This window comes from Protopterus annectens, chromosome 8.part0 (genome assembly GCF_019279795.1).
Source record: "Protopterus annectens isolate FY-2018-M chromosome 8.part0, PAN1.0, whole genome shotgun sequence".
Taxonomy (NCBI): domain Eukaryota; kingdom Metazoa; phylum Chordata; order Ceratodontiformes; family Protopteridae; genus Protopterus; species Protopterus annectens.
In genome coordinates, this window is record NC_056741.1 from 1,265,790,071 (window position 1) to 1,265,813,332 (window position 23,262).

The following is a 23,262-nucleotide window of genomic DNA, read 5'->3' on the forward strand; positions in this document are numbered from 1 at the left end:
TTTGGATAGCAGAGGCAGAGGGGGAAAGGCGTAGACTGAAGGACAGAGCATCGACGTTTCAGGCTTGTTTGTGGAGAGTCCTTGTGCAAAACTTTTCTAACTGGTAGTTCTGGGGGGAGGCAAATAGATCAAAGTCTGGGCTCCCACATTTGTTTGTCAACATGTTGAAAATCCGTGGTTCCAGTTTCCACTCCTGTGGGTCCATGAGGTTTCTGCTTAGTCTATCTGCCAGTGTATTCAATTTTCCTTGCAGGAATTGAGCTTGTAGGTGCACTTGGTAGCTCAAGGCTGTGTTCCACAATGTCATGGCTAGTCTGCAGAGGGGGTAGGAATGTGTACCCCCCTGCTTGTTTATGTAATACATAACTGTGGTGTTGTCCGTCTTTACCATTAGTTGTCCTGGAAGAATGTAGTCCTTGAAGGCTGTCAGAGCATTCTGTACAGCTAACATTTCTTTTTGATTAATATGTAGGTGCATCTGATTTGGGTTCCATTTCCCCTGAATGCACTTCCCTGCCAGGTGACCCCCCCCCCCCCCCATGCATAGTCTGATACATCTATAGATAGGGTTTGGGTGGCAGGGGGTAGTGTGAATGGTTGTCCCTTGTTTTGGTGGCAGGCCTCTGCCCACCATAGGAACTCCAGGCATAGGCAAGGTATGTTAGGAATCATTGTTTCCAGGCTGTGACAATGTTGACTCCAAAGACTTTTTAGATACCACTGTAGGTTCCTTACTCATATGCAGTCTTGCATATGGAATTAGAAGAATGCAGGAGGCCATGAACCCCAATGCTTGTAGTATTTGTCTTGCAGATAGCAAGGTTTTTGTGGTCACTTGTTTGAAGTAAGTTACCAAATGAATCTGCTTCTCTGGCGTGAGGAAAGCCATCTGGGCAGTTGTATTCAAGCTTGCACCCAGGAATGTAATCTGTTGACAGGGTACCCAGTTGTGATTTCTTTTCGTTTATGGTGTACCCCAGACAAGTTAGAACCCTTTCTACAAATGCCAGATGATTTAAAAGTATGCCCTGGTTTTCTGCCTGAATTAGACAATCGTCCAGGTATGGATATATTTGAATATTTCTTTGCCTGCAAAATGCAATAACTGGGGCCAGGCACTTTGTGACTACCCTGGGTGCACTAGACAAGCCAAAGGGCAGTGCAGAGAACTGATAATGCAAGTAGCCTGCTTTGAAGAGTAGGTATCTTCTGCAAGATTCCCTGATTGGGATTTGCAGGTATGCTTCTTTTAAATCTAGAGTTGCCAACCAAGCATCTTTGCCTAGCATAGGAAGTAACTGTTGAAGAGTCAGCATCTTGAATTTTGGAATCTCCAGAAAGGTGTTTAGAGTAGACAGGTCCAGGATTGGACGCCATGATTTGTCTTTTCTGGGTACCAGAAAAAGCCTGGAATAGAAACCTTGTCCCTTTTCCTCTTCTGGTACCAGTTGAATAGCCCCCATGCTTAAGAGGGAAAGTACTTGTTTTTGATCCTCTGCCCACTGATTTGGGGGCAGGTCTGGCCACCCTTTTGGTGTTGGCAACGTGTGGAAATGAAATCTGTATCCCTGGGACACTATATTTAAAACCCATTTGTCCTGGGTTATGAGTTCCCAGTTCTTTGCATGAAGAGCAATCTTTCCCCCCTGAGGGGCAGTTAAAAGATAAGTGCTTAGTAATTTTAAAAGGAAGTCATTGAGACTGTTTACCATGGGAGGGGGGTGTCTTGTTATTTCCAGATTTGGAAGTGGAGGCCCCCCACTGCTTAGTTCTGAGTGTCCCCTGGGACTGAAACCTGGGGTTTTTGCTGCGTCTGGGTTTGGCTTGAGAGGATCTGGAAGGGGCTGGAAAGGACCAATTCTTAGTAGGCCAGTGCCTACTAAATCTTGGAGGTTACACTTGTAAGAAATCTTTAACAGTTTGCATAGATTTAGCTTTATCTTCCATTTTTTTTAAAACTTCTTCAGCCTTATTGCCAAACAGGCAGTACTGATTTAAAGGGGGCATCCAACAATTTAGCTTTAACATGATCGGGCAAAGATTGCTCCTTAAGCCAAGCATGCCTTCAAAGCACAGACCCAGTAACAGCAGCCCTGCAGGAAGGCATCTAAAGAATCAAAACCACATTGCAAAATATGTTTTCCAACTTGTTCAGCAGAATGCATTAAATCATGTAAATCTACTTTTCACACAGTCAGGAATTAACATCATTTTCTGTTTAAGCAGTCCAATAATATGCTGTTGATATTTTAACATATGAAATTGGCAGTTTAAAGCTCTGATTGCCAAGGTTGCAGAAGTAAAAACCACAGGTGGAGAAAGCAGCAAACACAACAACATGAACAAAAAACCACCTCCAAGCCAATAACTAGTCCCCTCCACTCACGAAGATATATAAAGTGTATAAATGGTTACCACCACTCAAGGCAATCTTTTCACCACACTTTATTAGATAAAATCACATCAATCCATAGCAAAAAAGGTCAAGCGCTTTCGTCAAATAGACTTCCTCAGAACAGTGTATAATTAAAATCCCATTGCTTTTATACCCTTGGAATTAATCAATCAATCAATTAATAAGCCATTTAAAGCTGCAGGGGCAACAATACAAGTGACTTGTATGTATGTACACATTGAGTACTTTTAAATACATTTAAATAATTTTAATAATCACTGAGTGAAATGTAAAGAATATAAAAATATGAAACTTGAAGGTACAAAGGGTTGAAATCAGCAAGTGTTTAAAACTTTAAAATATATACCTAATATTTATTATTTTATTCTATTAGCTCTATATCTGAGCTCAGGTTTAATGCTAATGGCATCATTGATGCCCGGAAATTCACAAGCATTGACCATAAGTTGCCACCTAGTTTCTGCCCTAAGCAACTTATTGGTCCAATCCCCCCCCTCTAAAATCCTTACTCACTATTTCCAAAATACCAAACTTGAAACCATGAGTGGGATTGTTTTTAATATGTTTATATAAAGCATTTCTCTCATCCATTTTTGTAACACTATAACAGTGCTCGTAAATTCTATGATTCAGCCTCCTTTCTGTTTTTACAATGTAAAAACACTGGCAAACCGTACAAAGGGCTAAATAAACTAAACCTGTTGTAGTGCAGGAACCAGAAACCAAGTTTACCTCAATCCTAAAAGGGCCCAATTCTACCTGGGGGTTCTCCAAAATGTATTTACGAAAGCACTTGACCTTTTTTGCTATGGATTGATGTGATTTTATTTAATAAAGTGTGGTGAAAAGATTGCCTTGAGTGGTGGTAACCATTTATACACTTTATATATCTTCGTGAGTGGCGGGGACTAGTTATTGGCTTGGAGGTGGTTTTTTGTTCGTGAAGGTTGCAGAAGTATAAACCTTTTTACCCCATCTATCCAGCGCCCTGGAGTCTCTATCAGAAGGGGTAGGATTTTTTAGCAGTAGAAGCCTTAATGCCCTTGGGCCCCTGAGAAATAGTTTCTGGATCTGCAACAGGATTTTTGAAAAGGAACTTGTGGGAATAGGGATCCCTGTAGTATCTGTCAGGTTTACTAGGAGCCGGAGGCAGGGAATCAGGGGCCAAAATGGATTCAGAGAACACATCATCAACAATGTCTAGTACATGAGGTATAGCCAAAGGCCTATGCTAAGGTACAAGAAGGAAATCCCTAAGCCTCTTTTTTGAATCAGAAAATTCCTAGCTTTCCCAGTGGAAATGCTCCCTTAAAGTACGTAAAGTTTCCCCAAAAGAAAAATCCTCAGGAGGGGAAGCAGAGGGAATGGAATTCCTCTACATCAGAATCCTCATAAGTAGGTATGGACAAATCCAGGTCATTAGAAGAGTCAGAAGAAACAGAATCTTGATCAGAATATTCATAATCAAACTCAGCCCTAGGCCTCTGGGGGGGGGGGTTGACTACCCCTGATTACAGTAATTAGATCGTCAGCCATTTTTATCATTTGTTTTTTAGGCATAGGGGCCTGAACGTCGTTTTTTTTTACATGGATCGAAATTTAGGCCTTGGTAATGAATGCGGTGTTGATTTTATATGCAAGTCTGTAGGCCTGAATACACACTCAGAAGCCGGTGCCTGCACAGTGGCTCCGGACCTATCCAAGGTAGAGACATCCGCGGGTTCCATAGGTGAAGCATCTCACGGCATACAGGACTCTGAATGGGTCTCAATAGAGGCCTGCGAATCAGAAGTAGCTGGTATCAGGGGCTGCGAAAGTGCCTCACTGAGTACCGGCGAACTGGCAACTGGCTTAGGAGATGCGTCGTAGGCAGTTTTGGACCTCGGCGGCCTGTCTTTGTCTTTATCTTTGCGTTTTTACGGAATCCCGGTAGTCGGACGGCTAACCAATAACATTTCTGGATAATTAAACAGAGAACCGAAATATTTAGAGGCAAAAATGTACCGACGATGGACAGTGCGCTGATTAAATAAAGCACAAAACCGACAGCAAGGTACTTTGTGGTCAGGGCCTATGCAAAGAATACAGTATGAATGAAAATCTTTATGAGGTATTTGCTTTCCACAAGTAATGCAATTATTAACTTTTACTGACATCGGTAAGGAGCAAGAAAACGTTTCCCCAACAGGGTACTTAGCTTTAAGTTGAAGACTTTGGTTCTGAAACCTGAAAACGAAAATTTCAGGAGTCCGCCGACCGGCACTTGCGAACTGCTTCTGCTTCGGGCACCGCATGTCAAGAAAGACTGATGTAATGGCATCAGCTGCATGTTTTATACCCCTGACGACCTGACGTCATAGAAGGGACAGCAACTGACACAGGACCCAAGACTTTGTTAATCAGGCTGACTGAGGGCAACCTGCCAGCAGATTACCGAAATGTAATGACTGCAACAGTGAAACACGAAGAACATCATTATATTTATAAAGTAGCAGAAAATATTCTATGAAAGAAGCCAACACAGAAATAAAGGAGATTTTACAAATTCAGATAACTGCAAGAAGGGGCATAGAAGATCGGCAAGAAGGGGCTTGAATTTATGAGTGAATATCAGCAAAGAAACCAAGGTACTGGGATTAAATAACTAGGGAAGGGAAGGCTAACAGTGGAATGAGGTGAAGCACACAATTGGATTGCAGGTTACAGATTGTCTTCCCTACCAAGGATAGACAACAGAGTACAGGCAAACAGAAAGGGCTAGGGGAGTGCTAAATGAAAGACCAGGTCTGCTGCGGATTTTAGTTGATGCTAGAACAGCAGATGCTGTTAAAAAAGAATAATCAGTAGGACGCAAATGAATCAATCATAACAGTGAAGGTCTGTTCAGCAAGCTCCTTTCTGGTGGCTGCTGCAACCACAATGGCATCAACAGGAACGTCTCTGCTCAAAAAGGTCTCATCTTTAGGGGGACTCAGAAATTTGTCAGCTTTTTTTTGAAACGGGTTCTATTGTGTCAGGCTCCTTCCACGTCCTGCTGGAAATGAGTTGGACAAGCTCATCCACAGGGGGAAGACACCCAGGTGGAAGATGGGCCCATCCTGAAGGCCTTCAAGAACAGAGATTCATCTGAAGATGGGGTGGGAGAAGACCAACCACCTCGGTCTTTAAGGATCTTGAGGATGCCCCCAAAGGACACTTCTTCGGACAGAAGTCTGGGGGACCGGTCCCTTCCTCAAAATCCATGTCCTCAGTGAGGGACTCTGGAGGAGAGTCCAAGTGCCTCCTCTTGCACATCCTCTTCTGGGAAGGCTCCTCTACAGTGGGCTACGGGGAGGACTCTGAAAAAGAAAGGACCATAATGGGGGTAATGCATCTGAAGGCACTTATGCAAGGGCTGACCCAGGAAGGATGATGAGGTCTCACCACTCAATGTTGAATGGGGCTGGAGCAGCTGCTCCTCTGGAGAATGTCCATAAAAAGCTCCCACTCGTCCCAATCGGAACAGAAGGGGGGATCCCAATGCAGCAAAAATGTCCACTAATGACACTGGCCCTGAGCTGTCTAAAGAGGAGGCCCCCAAAGGGAGGGAATGGTCCAAAAACTCCAGAACAGACCCCACCACTCCGGTGACCCCCCCGCTGACCTCGCTGGGCTGAAGCATCGTCAGCTCCGACAGCAACAGAGCTGAGCCCGCCAGAGACCCAAACAGTGTGGGAAAGGAAGCAATACCTGACACCACTGGCCTCTCCCTAGGGATGCTCTGGTCCTGGAGAACCAAACCTGCATGGGTTGGTCGGGGAGAGAGGAGTTCTGAGGATGGCAAATGGCCAGGAGATGGCAACAAGCCCAGCTTGATTTCGGCCTTGAGAAAGTTCCTCATCATCCGATCCATGTCAGAGGGGAGCAGGCTCCTGGTGGAATAGGAGGAAAGGCTCAAGCTAGACTATGGCCTACCATCTCTGGAAGGAGACATGCTGGCCAGCCTCGGATCAGAATTCCTGGAAGTGTCTGGGGAGCCTTCAATAATGATCGGATCTGACAAAACCGTCAGATCAAGGGCCTTGCTTGATACAAAGACTGAGAGGGAACCCTGGTCGGATCAGAGGATGGTCTAGGCCTGGTCTGATCTGACAGGGTGAACCGAGGCTCTTGGATTCAAAGAGCCCAGACCCAAAGCCACACAGGCTGGACTCTGATCCGTGGAACTATTATCCAGGAGCCTCAGCTTTTTGGCAGGGAAATCCCAAGAGGTATAAGACTTCCTCTTGGGATCCACCAGACTTGGAGGGGGAACCTGAAACCAGGGGACGCCCCCCCCCCTTTAGCAAGCCCATTATGTAAAAATTTGTTTCTATCTCTAGGAGAGCCCTTGGGGTTGAATCCTGCATAGATTTCACATTCAACTTCCAGATGAGGCTCTCCTAGACAGTAGACACGCTCCTTGTGCGTATCAACCTGGGGTAACTTCCGACCGTTCTAGGAGCATTGTTTAAACCCGGTGGGTTTTTCAGACATACCAGTACCACACAAACACCCACCACCAACACACAACACACTCACACCAAAGCGAGTGGGAGGGAAACAATACAAAAAAAAAAGAAAAAGGGAAGAGGGAAACCCAAGAATGGGAGGACAGGGCTGGAACCTGGGTAGGACCTACAAAACTACTCCAAAAAACTTTTGGGAGGGGAGGAAACTACTTAAAAGAAGTAGGAAGGTAGGAAACTATGAAGGGAGGGAGGGAGAGAAAGAGAGAGAGAGACCCCCCCCCCCAAAAAAAAAACCTTAAAGACACTTATCTGTAGAGATGAGCAAGAGCTTCAGGAAGCACGTTTACTTAGAAATTGCAGCAAACGGGATATGAGGGTTGTGGGTATTAAGGGATCTTGGGAAGGGGAGGATCTTGAGCTCAGGAGCTCTCTCTCTTAGTGCCGGCTCGAATCCGAGGTCATATCCTATACCCATCCGTGATCAATAATGACACAAATAGCACCAGATCAGTGAGGGACATCTGTATGTCCCCCCAAGTATGCAACAAAATCCAGGTGGTTTAAAATTTTTCCATGGAAGTATATGAATAAGTATTTTTTACACCCTAAGCAGACTTTAAAGAATTTTTCATCAAGTAGATAACAAATGCTGGGGTGTAGTATTAAAGAGAGGGGTAATTGGGAACATTTTTTTTTTGGGGGAAAGTAAAAACTTGGCAGATTTAAAAAATCATTACAGTGTGCTTTGTCAGAAATATTGGGGGAGCAAATGGCTATAACTAAGGAAACAATTCTTTGGGGCTGGGATACAGGAACTAAACTGTCTAGACATAGTAAATTTAATGCTAGTGGCTGCCATAAAAGCAATTAAAAGACAATAGAAATCAAAATCTAAACCAACAGTAACTGAGGTACTGAAGAAAAGGAGCAAACTGTGTAGAAATTAATGGAATTTGTGGGAATGTATGCAGAAAAATGCTCAGTAGGAGAAGTGAGATTTAGGTGAAGGGAAAAATCGAGCAATTTATGTAATGTTGGAGTGACTGATAATTGTTAAAAACAAAAATGCTATGTATAATGCAAAAGAAAAATGTTACCTACATTTTTTGTTTCTTTTTATTTATTGGATATGAATCTATCTCCTTAATTATAACAAAAATGCATCTATCAAGGCAGTTAAATTATAAACTATTCAAAAGCCAGCAGTTAAGTGTTCAAACAGTGGCTATAGAAATTAAATTTATGGTGGCATATTTACACCACAGAATGTTAAGCAGTCCAAAATGTTAAGACACTAAAATGAATTACACAGCAAGATATCAGTCACTTCTACACATCGGGAAACTTCCAGAGCATCAGGAACCACAAGACCTCCAAATGCAGCAAAGAGTTTCTTGCTGTCCTAATTTCCATCAGGAGATAATGTCCATAACATACCCAGGACAGTCTTAACACCAGTGCCACACACACACACAAAGTACAATGGCACATTGAAACAAATACCACAAGGCCATAAACGTTTTGTGTGCCCCACAAAAACTACCAAAGTCAGCTCCTGCTAAAGGAAACTAGCTGAAAAGTTAAGTTCTTCTATCTGCATAGCAGGCCACCACAAAAGCATAAAACCACTTTTCTTAAAAGCAAACAGAAAAGTACAGTTTTGTACCTAGTCTGACGTCAGGACGTCAGGGTACTAATGCGCATGACCGACGTCATATCCTCAGTCTTTTCTTGCCCCAGATGTCAGAAGACCCTAAAAAGATAAGGCCAAAACCAAAAACACCAAACACTCCTGCACCAAAAATATGTACAATATATACAAAATTACAAGAGTATAACCTCACCCACACAACCACCCCTAAACACAGAGGGGAAGGAGGGAGGGTAAATTGGACTGCAGCAATGTGGATCCTCGAACATCTACATTTATGGTAGGTACAAAACTGTACTATGTTCTTCATTCCACATTGCTGCAGTCCTAACACTTGGGTAGAATCCCAAAGCAGAGGTAAGGGAGGCTGGCAAATCATAAAGAAGCAGGAGCTGTCAACATGCCTTGCAAAATAGCTGTGGCAAAACCAGCCCTAGATTTAGAGTAGAGAGGAAGGTGGTAATGCTTAGAGAAAGTATGCACTGAACTCCAAGTAGCTGCCTCCAAAATATCCTTAGTTGCCACCCCTTAGAAATGCTGTTGAAGTGGCAGTAGCCCTAGTGGAATGAGGCCTAATCCCAGCTGGAATCTCCTTGCCATGATGGGAATAACAAAATGCAATGCAAAACCCAATCCACTTAGAAATAGTTTGTTTTGACACAGGCTTGCCCTGAGAACTCAAAGCAAAAGAAACAAACAACTGCTGAGACTGCCTAAAATCCTTAGTCCTGCTTAAATAATAACGCAACTGCCTGTGCACATCTAAAGTGTGCAAAATCTTTTCCCCCTTATTTTGGGGATCTGCATAGAAAGTAGGCAAATGAATAGTTTGGTTTAAAGCCACACTAGAAACCACCTTAGGCATAAAAGAAGGATTAGTACGTAATGATACCCTATCCTTATGGAAAATCAAAAAAGGCTCTACCGCCATAAGGGCTTGCAATTCAGAAACCCTTCTTGCAGAAGTAATGGCCAACAAAAAAGCAGTCTTCCATGACAAGTATTTCAATTCAGCAGTAGCCGCAGGCAAAAAAGGTTGTAGAGTAAGTTTCTCCAACACAAAATTGAGATCCCAAGCAGGAGTAGGAGCTCTACGTGGGGGTCTTATATTCTTTGCCCCTCTAAGAAATTGCTTGAACAAAGGATGCGAAAACAATGGTGGATCACAATCATAGTGAGCTGAAATTGCTGCAGCATGAATCTTAATGGAAGAGAAAGACAAACCTTTGTCCAATAACTCAGTAAGATATTGAAGAGCCACACTCAAATTAGGCTCAGAAATCTCCAAATTCTTTGCTGCACTCCAAAATAAAAATCTCTTCCATTTTTCTGCGTACACTTTCCTTGTACTAGGTCTTCTGGCTTCCATAATCACATTTAAAACTTGTTGAGGAAGTTGAGACCTGCTGTGTTTCAAAACAGAATATGCCAGGCTGTTAGATGAAGAGAGTGAAGCTTGACATTGAGCAGATGACCGTCCCTCTGAGACAACAGGTGTGGAATCAAAGGTAAAGGCCATGGAGGCTTCCTTACCAGACTCCTCAGTAATGGGTACCAGTGTTGCCGAGGCCAATCTGGAGCTATTAAAATCATCCTTGGCTTGTCTTGTCTGACCTTTAGGAGCACCTTTGGGAGAAGAGGCAGAGGTGGAAAGGCATACACATGAAGATTTTTCCAACTGAAAGAAAGAGCATCCACTTTCCAAGCTGTGTGATGAAACCTCTTTGTGCAAAACTTTGGCAGCTGGTGGTTTAGTGGAGAAGCGAACAGATCTATGTCTGGAGTTCCCCATGACACTGTCAATTTCTGAAATACATGAAGATCCAGTTTCCACTCGTGGGGATCCATGATTTGTCTGCTTAACACATCTGCTAAGGAGTTCTGTGCTCCCGGCAGAAACCTTGCCTGAAGAGTTAGTTGCAAGCTGAGCGCCTTCTCCCATAAAATCATTGCTTGCCTGCATAACGGGTAAGAATGTGTTCCCCCTTGTTTGTTGATGTACCACATGACAGTTGTGTTGTCTGTTAGAATCAACACCTGCCCTGGAAGAAGTAACTCCTTGAAAGCCATTAATGCAAACTGGACTGCTAACATCTCCTTCATGTTGATATGTAGATGCTGTAGTCTGGCAGGCCACTTGTCTTGTATCCACTTTCCATTTAGATGAGCTCCCCAAGCAATGTCTGAGGCATCTGTCGTTAGAATTTGACTCGCCTCTGGCCGGGTCACAGAGAGTCCCTTGTTTAGGTGACATTCCTGAGCCCACCACAAAAATTCCTGTTGAATGCAAGGTATTATTTGAATGACAGTGTCCAAATCCTGGCAGTGCTGTGTCCATACATTTTTGAGATACCATTGCAGCTTCCTCATATGCAGTTTGGCATTGGGAAGCACCAGAATACAAGTGTTAGGACTGCAGCAATGTGGAATGAAGAACATCTGAAAAATGTAGTTAAATTCCCAAGATCTAGAAACCTTTCACTGCCAACTTGGCAGGTGTCACTAAAGCCCTGGGACATTTACCTATCAAATCTCTCTGAGATATCCAACAATTTTAGGACCAACCACCAAATCATAAATCACTCCCTCTCTCCAACCTCATTTGAGAGGGTGAATGAATCTCTCACAAAAGTTCATATGTGTACTATGCTAATGACTGACACCCTTTTAAGCATAGCCATGCATTGCCAAATCTCTGACAAGTTCTGGTACCCTTGGTAAGTGTAAGCAGGGGCTTGGAAGATGCAACAATTACAGGCTTTGTCCATTAGATACACAGGTGCCAAATCAGGGATGAATTTCCTATTCCCCATCCAACTGTCCAAGTTGCACTTAAATTGGGTTAGGGAGGAACTCTGCTTCACATGGATGGAGACCCTGTTTAAGAGAAAGGGTGGACTGTGGGTTACATACCCATCTTACCAGCAGGTCCTATTTATATCACAGGCAAGGTTTAAGTCTTTAGAACGGGTAATTCTGGAGCTGACTATTTTGCGGATATGCAGGTGGTCTATCAGAGCTGGATTCTGACTAGGCCTTGTATTTCAAGTATAATTCTCCTCTCGATAGCTCGTAGGAAACAGAATACAGAGATAGAAGCATTGAGGAGGTCTACACAGGACATGTTACCTATGCCCTGTATTCTTTTAGTGAGGAACCTCTGTGGATGTTTCAACTGCTGGATGTGCCTGGTTAGGTACATACCAAAGGGAGCACTGTACTCAATGGCAGGTCTTGATGAATGCATAATACAGGGGAACAATGACCCCCTTGGACCCTAGATGTCATACCTTTGTTTATACGTTGCACAACACAGAATGGCTTCCTCACCACCGCAGACACAAGATGGTCAAAGGCTAGATTACTGTCTACATGTCTCCAGTCTCTGACTAATGGATCGACTCTTAGGGGTTTGTTGACAATATGACAGTTACCAGGGATGTCTGACTTCCCCGAAGGATACTATTATGCATTTCTTGGAATTTAGTTTTAGTCCATGACTCTGACACCAGTTGTTTGTCTGTCTCAGCCCTTCTTGAAGAACTTTTGTGATCGTGTGGGATTCAATGACAACTCCTAATTTGCAACCATCTGCAAATTTAGTCAGCCAGGGACCACTGGCATTGGCCTTGACTTCAGAGAAGTAAATGCGAAAAAGGGGTGGCCCAAGGACTGATCCCCGAGGGACTCCACTAGTGACTGGCCTCTTTGTAGAGGTGGACTCCCCAATTTTAACTTCCCGGGTCCTGTCTGTGAGCCAAATTGGCTATCCACCAGGTGAATTATAGGTTTGTAACTAACCTCTTGAGTTTGTCAACAATGCCTGAGTTGGGTATTGTGTGAAATTCCTTGGCCAAGTCAAGGTAAGCAATGTGAACCATTCTGCCCTCATCCATTGCTTTGGTGACCTTCTTAAAGAAGTCCACTAGGCTGAGTAGACATGACCTGCCTTTGATGAAACCTTGTGCTTGCAGGTGAACTTGATACGTTAGAGCTGTGTTCCACAAGGTCATGGCTTGCCTGCATAGGGGATAAGAATGAGTGCCCCCTTGCTTGTTTATGTACCACATTACTGTGGTGTTGTCTGTCTTTAATAATAATTGTCCTGGATGCAGAAGGTCCTTGAAAGCTGTTAGGGCATTTTGAACAGCCATCTCTTTTTGATTGATGTAAAGATGCATCTGGTCTGTGGTCCACTTACCCTGAATGCATTTTCCTGCCATGTGTGCTCCCCAGGCGTGCTCCGAAGCATATGTTGTTAGAGTCTGCCTGGCTGTGGGTAGGGTAAAAGGCTGACCCTTGTTTAGGTGACATGCCTGTGCCCACCATCGAAACTCCTGTTGTAGGCAGGGAATCATTGGTATTACTGCTTCTAAACTGTGAGTGTTGAGTCCAAACACTTTTTAGGTACCATTGTAATTTCCTCATATGCAGTTTGGCATATGGTATTAGTAGTATGCAGGATGCCATGAATGCCAGGGCCTACAGAATTTTTCTTGCAGGGAGATGGGACTTTTTTGCCAGTAGTTGAAAATATTGAGTTAGTTGAACTTGTCTGGCGTGAGGTAAGCCATCTGGGCCGTTGTATTTAAGCTGGCACCAAGGAATATAATCTGTTGTGAAGGCACTCGTTTTGACTTATTTTCATTTACTGTGTACCCTAGAGAAATTAGCAGCCTTTTTACAAACGCCAGATGCTGTAGAAGAATGTCCTTTGTCTCTGCTTGAATGAGGCAGTCGTCCAGGTAAGGATATATTTGAATTCCTTTTTATCTGCAAAATGCAATTACTGGTGCCAGGCACTTTGTGAAGACCCTGGGCGCAGTAGATAAGCCAAAGGGCAGTGCAGAGAATTGGTAGTGCATTGTACCAGCTTTGAATCTGAGGTATCTTCTGCAATTCTGTCTGATCGGGACATGCAGATATGCCTCTTTGAGGTCCAGAGTAACAAGCCAAGCCTTCTTGCCCAGCTTGGGTAGAAGCTGCTGTAATGTCAACATTTTGAATTTCGGAATATCCAGGTAAGTATTTAGAATTGAAAGGTCTAGTATGGGCCTCCAGGCCTTGTCCTTTCTGGGGACCAGGAAGAGTCTTGAGTAAAATCCTTGTCCTTGTTCCTGTTGTGGTACTTTTTGAATAGCTCTCATGTCCATGAGGGCTGAAATTTGTTTCGGTGCCTCTGCCCACTGATTTTGTGGCAGATCTGGCATTCCTTTTAGCCTTGGTAAAGTATGAAAGTGGAACCTGTAACCTTGAGACACAATATTCAGAACCCATTTGTCTTGGGTGATTGTTTGCCAGTTTTGAGAAAAAAGTGCTACTTTTCCCCCTAAGGGGGCTTCCAAAAGAGAAGTGCTTGGCGTACGAAGGGGAAAGTCATTGTGACTGTTTCCTGTAAGGTTGAGACTTGTCCTCACCTCCTTTTGGGGTTGAGGTGCCCCACTGTCGTTGTCTGTTTGAGCCTTGGGGTTGAGATCTGCCTCTTGGGCATCTGTATCTGCCTCTCTCTGGCCTGTCTGACACTGGAAAGGACCAATTCTTTGTTGGTCAATTTCTGCTAAATCGAGGTGGCTGTACCTGTAAGAAATCCTTGACTGTTTGCATAGATTTAGCTTTATCCTCCATTTTCTTTAACACCTCTTCTGCCTCAACACCAAACAAGGTATCATGCTGTAAAGGAGCATCCAATAATTTTGCCTTAACATGATCAGGTGTAATGACTGCAGCAGTGTAAGACGATGAACATCTGGATTTGGTCCAGTGTCTGGAGATTTACAATATCATTACTGATTCTTTCCATGACTTTGCATAAGACTAGTGAGACTTACAGGTCTGTAGTTTCCAGAATCTGTAGAAGGCCCACCTTTGTGCAGAGGGATAACTGTTGCTATTCTCCATTTATGAGGCTTGAGGCCTGTTTGGAGGCTACAGTTAAACAGCAATTCCCGGGGGCCTCAGAGGTCATGTTTCATGTTATTTAGAAGGCATCCTGGGGTATTGTCTGGGCCCACTGATGCATCATTTTTGGCCTTAGAGAGAGCATTAAGGACCTGTTCCCTAGTGACAGAAGGGGTGTTATATTTGATGGTACTTCCTGAGGGAAGGCTGAGGGGGAGAGAGGAGTTATACTAGTTATTAATATTGACAGGTTTACCGTATGTATTTTTTCAATTTGTTCTAGGGTGTAGTGTTTTATTACTCTTACATTTTATATACCTTTGTTTCATTCATAGCAGTTTTTTTATATTGAGAACAATTTCTGTGTGCTTGGAATTTTGATATTCATTTTCTGTATGTTCCCGAGCTGAGACTGAAATTGGTCACTACTGATTAGTGTGATACCACAGTTAACATATGCAAACAAGCAAGCAAACACATGAATACATAAGAAAACCAATTAAATAAATATCTTGACTGTGCAACTGCAGAGTTAGTCTAAAGATATGAGTATGTGGGCAAAGCCATGACATGAAAGACATGAAAGACAGCTATACATTTATTAATTATAATGTTGTATGAGATGACTATGTGACTGTGTTTGTGTTATCCTTTTCAATTAGACTACAATAACATGCATTTTCAATCACCCCAGTTATTCATGTTATCAGTCTTCCTAGAAATGAAGATATATGTTTATCTGTACTATTCCTGCCATACCAAACTGAAATCTGTTCCATATAGCTAAGCAGGACTTTTCTGGTATCTGGCCTTCTGTCTGGGTCGTGTGCAAATGTAAGGCTGAAGGTCTACAAGAGTGTAGAATGCAGAGGCTGCTTCACCTGCAGAATAATCAATTAAATTGTTGGGGTCTCTACATCTTGCTGTATGTGTGTGTGTGTGGGGGGGGGGGGGGTACCCCTAAATGAAAATTCTGAAGACAGGCCAACACCCTCAGCAAGACCCTTACAACTAGCATCTAGTGGCTGAGGGGGCGAAAAAACTTTGGCATCTGAAACTTGGTTTATTTATACAGAAATATCCACACAGTCTGCCTCTGATAGTGGTAAGACAAAGAGAAAGACCACAGTAACTAGAACCCAGAGAAGGAGGAAACAGCAAAGTTTCACTGAGTCACTATGGCCTGATGACTTTTTATCCATGAGCTCTCTGATTAACAATCAATTTTCTTGGCTTTTCAGAGCCACATTTTTTCTGGGTTCTGAAGGGAACATCATGCTAACAGCAGTTAAACTACAGCGGGAAAGGTAGACATTCTTTAGCTCACTATAATGAATGCAATGCTTAGCAAAATTTCTTAAATTCCTAGCCCTTCTCAATACTTCCTTTTTGTTAAACAGAGTGCTCTTCACCTAAGCAAAATAAACACTGTACATAGTAAATCTTAAGACGAAACTGTCTTCAGCAAAAATTCTTGTTGGTGAAGAAACACCAAATATTTAGTACAACTCTTCAATTTCTAGCCATTTGTAGCTCTGACATTTTGTTAAAGGCAGTGCTTTTCATCTAGGTACAGCAAAGTGATAATCCTTTGGAAGAATCTCTTTCAACAGATATTCTTATTGGTGACGACTTCTGGGGAAGTGAAGAAAAAAAACCTCATATATTACAAAAGGCACCAGTACACAACATAACACGAAATAAAGGCAAATGTTGTAGGGTACTTATTGCTCTCTCAGTCTTGCCCAAACAGGACTAGTCTGGATGAAGATTACATTACACACAACAGGCACACAAAAAATAGCTAAGTTTCCTGAAAAAAGCCTTTGGCAAAGGAGGGAACTATCTACAGTGACTAGATGACTCTGACCGGCCTTGATATCTGGATACAAGACGGACATTTGTTTAAGCAATATCCTATTCATTTACCAATGCAGCAATAACCTTTATAAAACATTTTTCTTTATACAATGTCAAGCAAATCAAAGCAAAAAAAGTCATTAATATGCTGTAGTATTAAAAAAAAGAAAAGGAGGATAACCATGTATACCACATGCCTATAATTCAACTTGGAATACAGCTGTCTGTTTCAGTTCTTCAGATTAATCAAACAGTGGTCAATTCCACATAAGAACACTGTATCAACTGTTAAGCATAAAATACTGTTTTCTTTCTTTGGCATCAAATTACTTACATTATTGTGCGTGACGTGATGTATATGATGTTATGTGTGGTCAAAATAGGCAGACAGAAACAAACATAAGTATCCTCAAGTCTCACTCATTCTCACAGTCAACTAATGATGAATGCATTTTCATTTTCTTTCTCAAAGCAAAATTAGACTGAGCTCCTAAACACTTTGCCTGATAACATTATGTATCCGTGTCCTTGGTCCTCATTTTTATCATTATGAACTCTATAACAAAGTGATCTTAAGACGACCTACATTTTCACCTAAAGAATAAGTCACAAAATATTAAAACTGTACCTGTTGGTGGAGTTCCAGTCTGGGGACGCACACTCCAACTCCCATCTTCAATATTGTATTCTAGTAACTTGTTGTTAAAGCCATTTTCTGGGGAGTAACCCCCTATAAGAAGCAAAGACAATCCACGCCGTTGTGTTAGGGTATGCCCAGCCACAGCAGGTAAGAGAGATGACTGAAAAGAAAATACATACATAAAAAAACTACCAATAGTTTCTGCAATGTCACTTTAGTTTTGCTTTTAAAAGTATGTGTAAACTGTCTTAGGAAACAATAATAGTTATGTCATGGTACAACAGTGAGAGGCCCACAAACCACCCAAAAACTATGACCAATATAAACACAACCACAGATTTAATAACTAGCAATTAGCACTCATTTTCTGACTTCAGACAGTCGGAGCATAGAATTCAGTGGCTAAGTGGAAGAGTAACATTCTTTCAATAATTTCAGTGTGCAAAAGGTTTGATGTTTTTAAATTGACTTTTCTGCCCTTTTTTAAATAAAACAAAGGTTTATTATGGTCTGTTTTCTACAGTATGAAAGCTATCAAGAAACACTTTTGCTCAGTCAAGTACAATAGCATACCACTGACAACTACATACATAACATCTGCACTACAACATCTGATCAAAAGTTCAACCTAACTAATACTGCTCTAATGTTCAGTAGGAGTTTAACAAGAAAATGTTAACAATGGTTTCAATACAGAGGACCATGATCCAGTCTCTGATCATAACCAACTTATTATGTTTAGAGACATGGATGTCAATAATTCATCACGAGAACTTCACTATCAAGGTGAATCTTGGCAGCCATGTCAAAAACACAGTAGCTACTATGACCTGTGAGACTCAACAATAACACTTTGTAGTGAATGGAGCTTTATCTGCTCCACATACTACTAGTTACAGAAAAAAATAAACAGGATTGTGAAGTACTTTACTGGCTTTCAAAGTTCTTGAAGGTCAGTACACTACAATGCTGTCAGACAGAAAGCAGCCAGAAAAGAACTGCTTTAAAAACAAACACTTTATTCTGCTTACGAGTGTGGCAAAGCTAAATATGTAATTGCTTTTAAAGCTGTTTTATCTTCTGCATCTGTTCTTTGCTGGCCAGTATTGTACACTGTTAAGTCCCCAGTGACATAACCTGAACTTAACAGTGCTTAGGGGTACTTTTTTAAGCACCTTTCCGATGCCAAAAAGGTGCTTAACAAGTTTGCTTTTTTTTTCACATTTTTGGAGAGTAATTGCAGTGCTCCATGCACTACAACAGTGACTGAAGCCAAATGATGACTTGTCCCCAGGTCTAAAACAGGCTTTGTTACGATCATTCTCCAGGGGATCCTTGACCCTCATCCTTCCTCCTCCTAGTCAACTTAAGATATGGTAAACTACCCATATAGCAAAGGCTACTGCAGCAATGATCAACTGAATAGTACAGCTGTGTAAGGAAACTTACCATAACAGTAGATTCAACTGTACCATGTACTGTGGACACTGATGTGGGGATATTTATAATTTTAGTGACATAACTATTATGGAAACTTATAAAAAAATGTATACATGAAAGGTTTTATGTTTATTCCTGCTAGACGGCCAATATCACTGATGCTCGTATTGAGCTAGAAGTATTTATTAGAAAACTGAATATGAATGTGTTAATGTATCATTCTGATGGTTTTGACAGCAATTTGGTTCAAAGACATGGTGTTTACAACTCTCCTTGATTACCAGTCTTCACATTACTTGAAAAGTTAGTAGAGGAGAATGTCTTGCAGGCTGCTAGATAATAAAAGAACTAGATCATTTTATAATCTTACTTTTGATAATATTAAAGAATATGTATGTGGATCCTTTTATTCATTTGATGAAGGCTGATAAAGGTGGGAGGGAGGTAATTATAATAAACATTACACAATATGTTGAGATGATAGCATGTTATACAATAGTGAATCCTATGAATTGATGTCATTGACCTAAGTTAATATATCATATATGAAAACCTATATATTTCTTAGTGATCCGGTTTTGAAACATACTACTGAGAATTCTATTTTGTCATTCTTAAAGGTTAAATTTCAGCTATCACATATATTCGGGATTCCCAAAATATATAAGAATACATAGAATCTTTTGTTTAGGCCTAATTTTTCAGCCAAAGTTAGTACTGAACCACTGGCATAGATGTACACAAAAAAATTAAAGGGTATAACAGATAGGTTCTTATAAGTCCTTAAGGACTCATGGCAGTTTTTAGATATTTTTAAGGCTGGCAAGGTATTACAAAAACTGCTTGTTAGTGACTATCGACATCTGTGATTTGTTCACAGTGATCCCACATGATGTTGGAATACAGGGGTTCATGGAAGTACTACTAACATCTGAATTTCTTAATTATGTTAATAATTTGTGACACGATGAACATTGTTCTGTCCAACAATTTTTTTGTTTATGAAGACAAATACTTTAAGCAAAAGTCAGGGGTTGCAATGGGGGCAGCTGGTGCTCTCAGTTTTGCTAATTCAGCTCTTTGTTTTTGGAAAAGTGAATTTTTATTTAATTGTGATTGGTCTAAACATTTCACTTCCTAAGTGTTGCTTTTGGATAACATTTTTTTCATCTGGAATGGCAACGTGGAACAACTACAATTTTTTTCAGTTTCTAAAAAGTACTAAATCTTTTTTAAGACTTGTATAGAAATGTTTGGATTTACAAGTTGATTACTTGGATATTATCATCTAAAAATATTAGACAGTGTGACAAGTTTAGATCTAACATTTATAGAAAACCATATTTTAATTCTTACATTAAAATAGCAATCATCCCAAGAGGGTTAAACACAATATAATAAAAGTAAAATTTGTCAAGTTATCCAAGTTGGTATCTGATGTAAATTTTTTGACAGAAGGAGAAAAACAAAGTTAGTGATTCTACCCACCGACATTAACAGATTAAGTTATTCAAGAGATTACTATACAGAAATGTAATCAGTTCACTCCCATATCGTCAAGCCTTTTGGTTAAAGTTAATAATGATGGGAATAGAAGTAAGCTAAGGGAGCCATACGTTTGGTGTCTACATTACATAGTACTAACATACAAAATATGATGAGGAAACAATGGAGATTTTTAGTTGCTTTGACAGTATGGTGAATAAAGTTGGTGACAATCCACAGTTTGTGTTTAAAACCTCTTGGAAAACTGGTAATTCATTACCGAGGTCTACACATTCTATTAGACATACATTTTGACATGGTATGTCATACTGTAGTAACTGTAAGTAATGCCGTTTTACACATGTTGATACATTTATTACAGATGGTAAACACCCCGAGGGGATCACTTGTAAAGGTGGTTTTTAACTATATATGCACAGCTTGGTCACCTTTTTGTGTGGGGGAAAACATTTTATCAACATCTGTATTCAGTGAAGAACTGAGATGTATCTAATATATTAGTAAAACAGGTGCACCAATTTTAACAAAATTAACATTTTTTATTCTGGAGAAAGTAGCAAATAGTGAACACGGAGGGGACTGGGATAATTTATTAATGCATTGGGAATTGCACTGGCAAATATTTCTTGAAGCAGATAAACTACCTAGGATCAATGACTATTTCCACAAACTGTATTTTAAAATATAAACAAGCTTTAGTGAGATGAGTGTCTGACTGCTCCAGGTAATATATCACATGATGTTTTAAGTATTTAAGGAAGTGTGCAATTTTATTCTGATGAAATCTTTGAAGGACAAAAGCTCTTTATGTTTTCATTAAATTCCTTGTTCATCTACCAAGAATTGTTTTTCTATCATTTTCACTACTTTTCATCTAGTTCAAGTTCCATACCAACTTTCCTTTCTTTTTTGGATAATAGCAGAAGTTTGAATGATCAGTACCACAGTAGCCACTCCTTCCCTCCCTCCATCCCCCTTATTTATTTTATGTTTTTATGCCAGGGTGTGCACTTTTTATCGTTATATTGTTAGCACTGTGCTCTCGGGGCTTTAGCCTCCATCTCTATGTTGGCATTAAAGCTCTCTGAAGGGCTTTGTGCCTAAACCTGACTCACAGTCAGCTAAATTTGAGCTGGCTAATGCTTTGGGTGCATGGGAAATTGCCCTGTAAGCTTTGGAAGCTGGCCAGCTGTTGAATCCTGAGTACAATTCAACCCCAATATAGCTAAAGCTACCACAGCTGTCACCATTCAAACATCTACTGTTATGGTAAGTTTACTTACAGAATTGTACTTTCTCTCTCTCTTCTCTCACTCTCCCTAGATTCCTCTGACAGGAATAACTTCCAGCTTCTTCCCCAAGGCCTTTCATTCACCATAGTTGATTCTCCCTCCATAACCTGCTATTCTTGACCTCCAATCCCTTCACACAAGGGGTAAATGCTCTCAGTCTAGCTTTCCTCAGCACTCTTTTTACATTACATCTAGCTACTCATTACTAATTAGTCTAGATATCTATCAGTCTTAAAGTAACAGGCCAAACTTAGCAAAACACGGTACTAAAGTAGCAACATTTTTAAATGGAACCTTAATATCACTGTTACTATCATTATTTATACATACATGGGTCGACGCTACTCATTTTGTGAAAACCACTACACTAAGCTACTATATGTACACACACATACAGAAATACAGACATACAGGTTTGCATGTGTGTGTATATACACACACTCACAAAACATGTAACCAAGAAGTTGACTATGAAAATGGTCAATCTAAAATCACAACTCAGAAATAAAAGTTGTTAAAAGTATCAGACAAATGCAAACTCTTACCATATACATAACTCATGCTGTTTTATAAACATTTGAATAGGTCATGCATTTCTATAAACATTACAACTATTTCCACCTTAAAGGAAAACATGACCATTAAAACTCAAAAATATATTTTTCATCACAACTTGATATTCTATGCAGTACTCCTGCATTAGAATCACTGTTTGTATTTCATTTTTTTACATCTCTAAATGACCATCATGGGTACTGCCCTTCTGACATATTTTTGTTTGGACTGCTATAATATGGTATCACCAACACATCTTAAAAGAATTCTTTCCCTTCCAGTTAGTAACAATGACAGTTTTGTGAGTAACTAAATCCTCAGATGGTTAACAAAAGTTCTACTCTTGTTTTTAATGGAAATACTCTGCTCTGTGCGTATTCTAAGCTGGTAAAAATCCTTCACAGAACATTTTTAATTTTATTCTAATGAAATCGTATTACTTGAAGGACAAAAGGTCTTACTGTTTTCATTAAATTCCTTGTTCATCAACCAATTATTGTTTTTCTATTGTTTTCACGATTTTTCACCTAGCAGTGGTCAGATCCGAAGTCCTTTGAATCTTAGGAGGTAGAACTGATGAAGGAAAGCAGTTGGGAATCTCTTCCTTTGCTCCTTAGATTTATCTTTAGACTTTTCCCCTTTGTTCCATTTTGTTTTGTTCCACAAGTTTGTTAGCGGATGAAGATGCTCCAAAAGTAGACATTGATGAGGAAGGAAGAAGACCCTTTAACACCAGTTTATGCCTACACTTAACTACAGCCCTATGGTTAAATGCAGAGCAGATGTCACACTATTTCCAAACGGCTGGTTCCTAAACAATAAATACATTCGGACTGGGCATCCGAATTGGGGATTCTGTGCTCACAAGAGACAAGTTTCTTGAAGCTAGTGGGTTTGTCAGTCATGTTTCATCACAACCGCAAACATTAAAAAAGGCTTAAACTAATAGAGAAACTAGCTTAGAAATACATATATATATATTTTTTGTACTGTGCAGGGAAGGTAAAAGAAGGCAATTTATAAATGCTAGCAAAACATTATAGCAAAGTTTTTCTTACTTATCTCCAATGACATGAGATGCAGCAAACCACATCTGCATGCTGACAGCAGCAAATCAAACGAGATTTGAGGCAGTGTACGGTCTGGATGGTATTATGGGTAAGAAGAGAAGCCTGAGCTACAGAGTCCAAGTCTGGAAAAAAAACAGCTGAAGTTGGGTCCAAAACCCATGAGCTGAGGAACAGATGGAACCACGATATCATATCAACTCATTTCTAATTTTCATACAAAGCACATATTAAATGTTAAAATAAAAGCCTATACCAAAGAATTGGTGCAAAAATGTTCATAGCACTTTACCAACCTCAAAAAAACACAGTCACAAGCTATGACTTCTGTATAACCCCCTAATGTAGTGCATTGAGTACTGTGATTATACTTCAAAATCAGAAAAAAGATAAACCTGTTACATACTACTGTAGTGTGGCACCTAACAGCGCTTTCAATGCAATGCA

At 40.6% G+C, this 23,262-nt stretch overlaps 1 protein-coding gene across 1 annotated transcript in view; it reads right to left on the minus strand.

Annotated features, from left to right (window-relative positions):
* Positions 1–23,262, minus strand: part of MEGF8 (multiple EGF like domains 8) — a 1,779,602-nt gene that overhangs the window by 743,408 nt on the left and 1,012,932 nt on the right. The window contains exon 27 of the mRNA XM_044079419.1: positions 16,944–17,115. Within this exon, the coding sequence (XP_043935354.1) occupies positions 16,944–17,115 (172 nt within the window). The remainder of the gene's footprint in view (positions 1–16,943; positions 17,116–23,262) is intronic.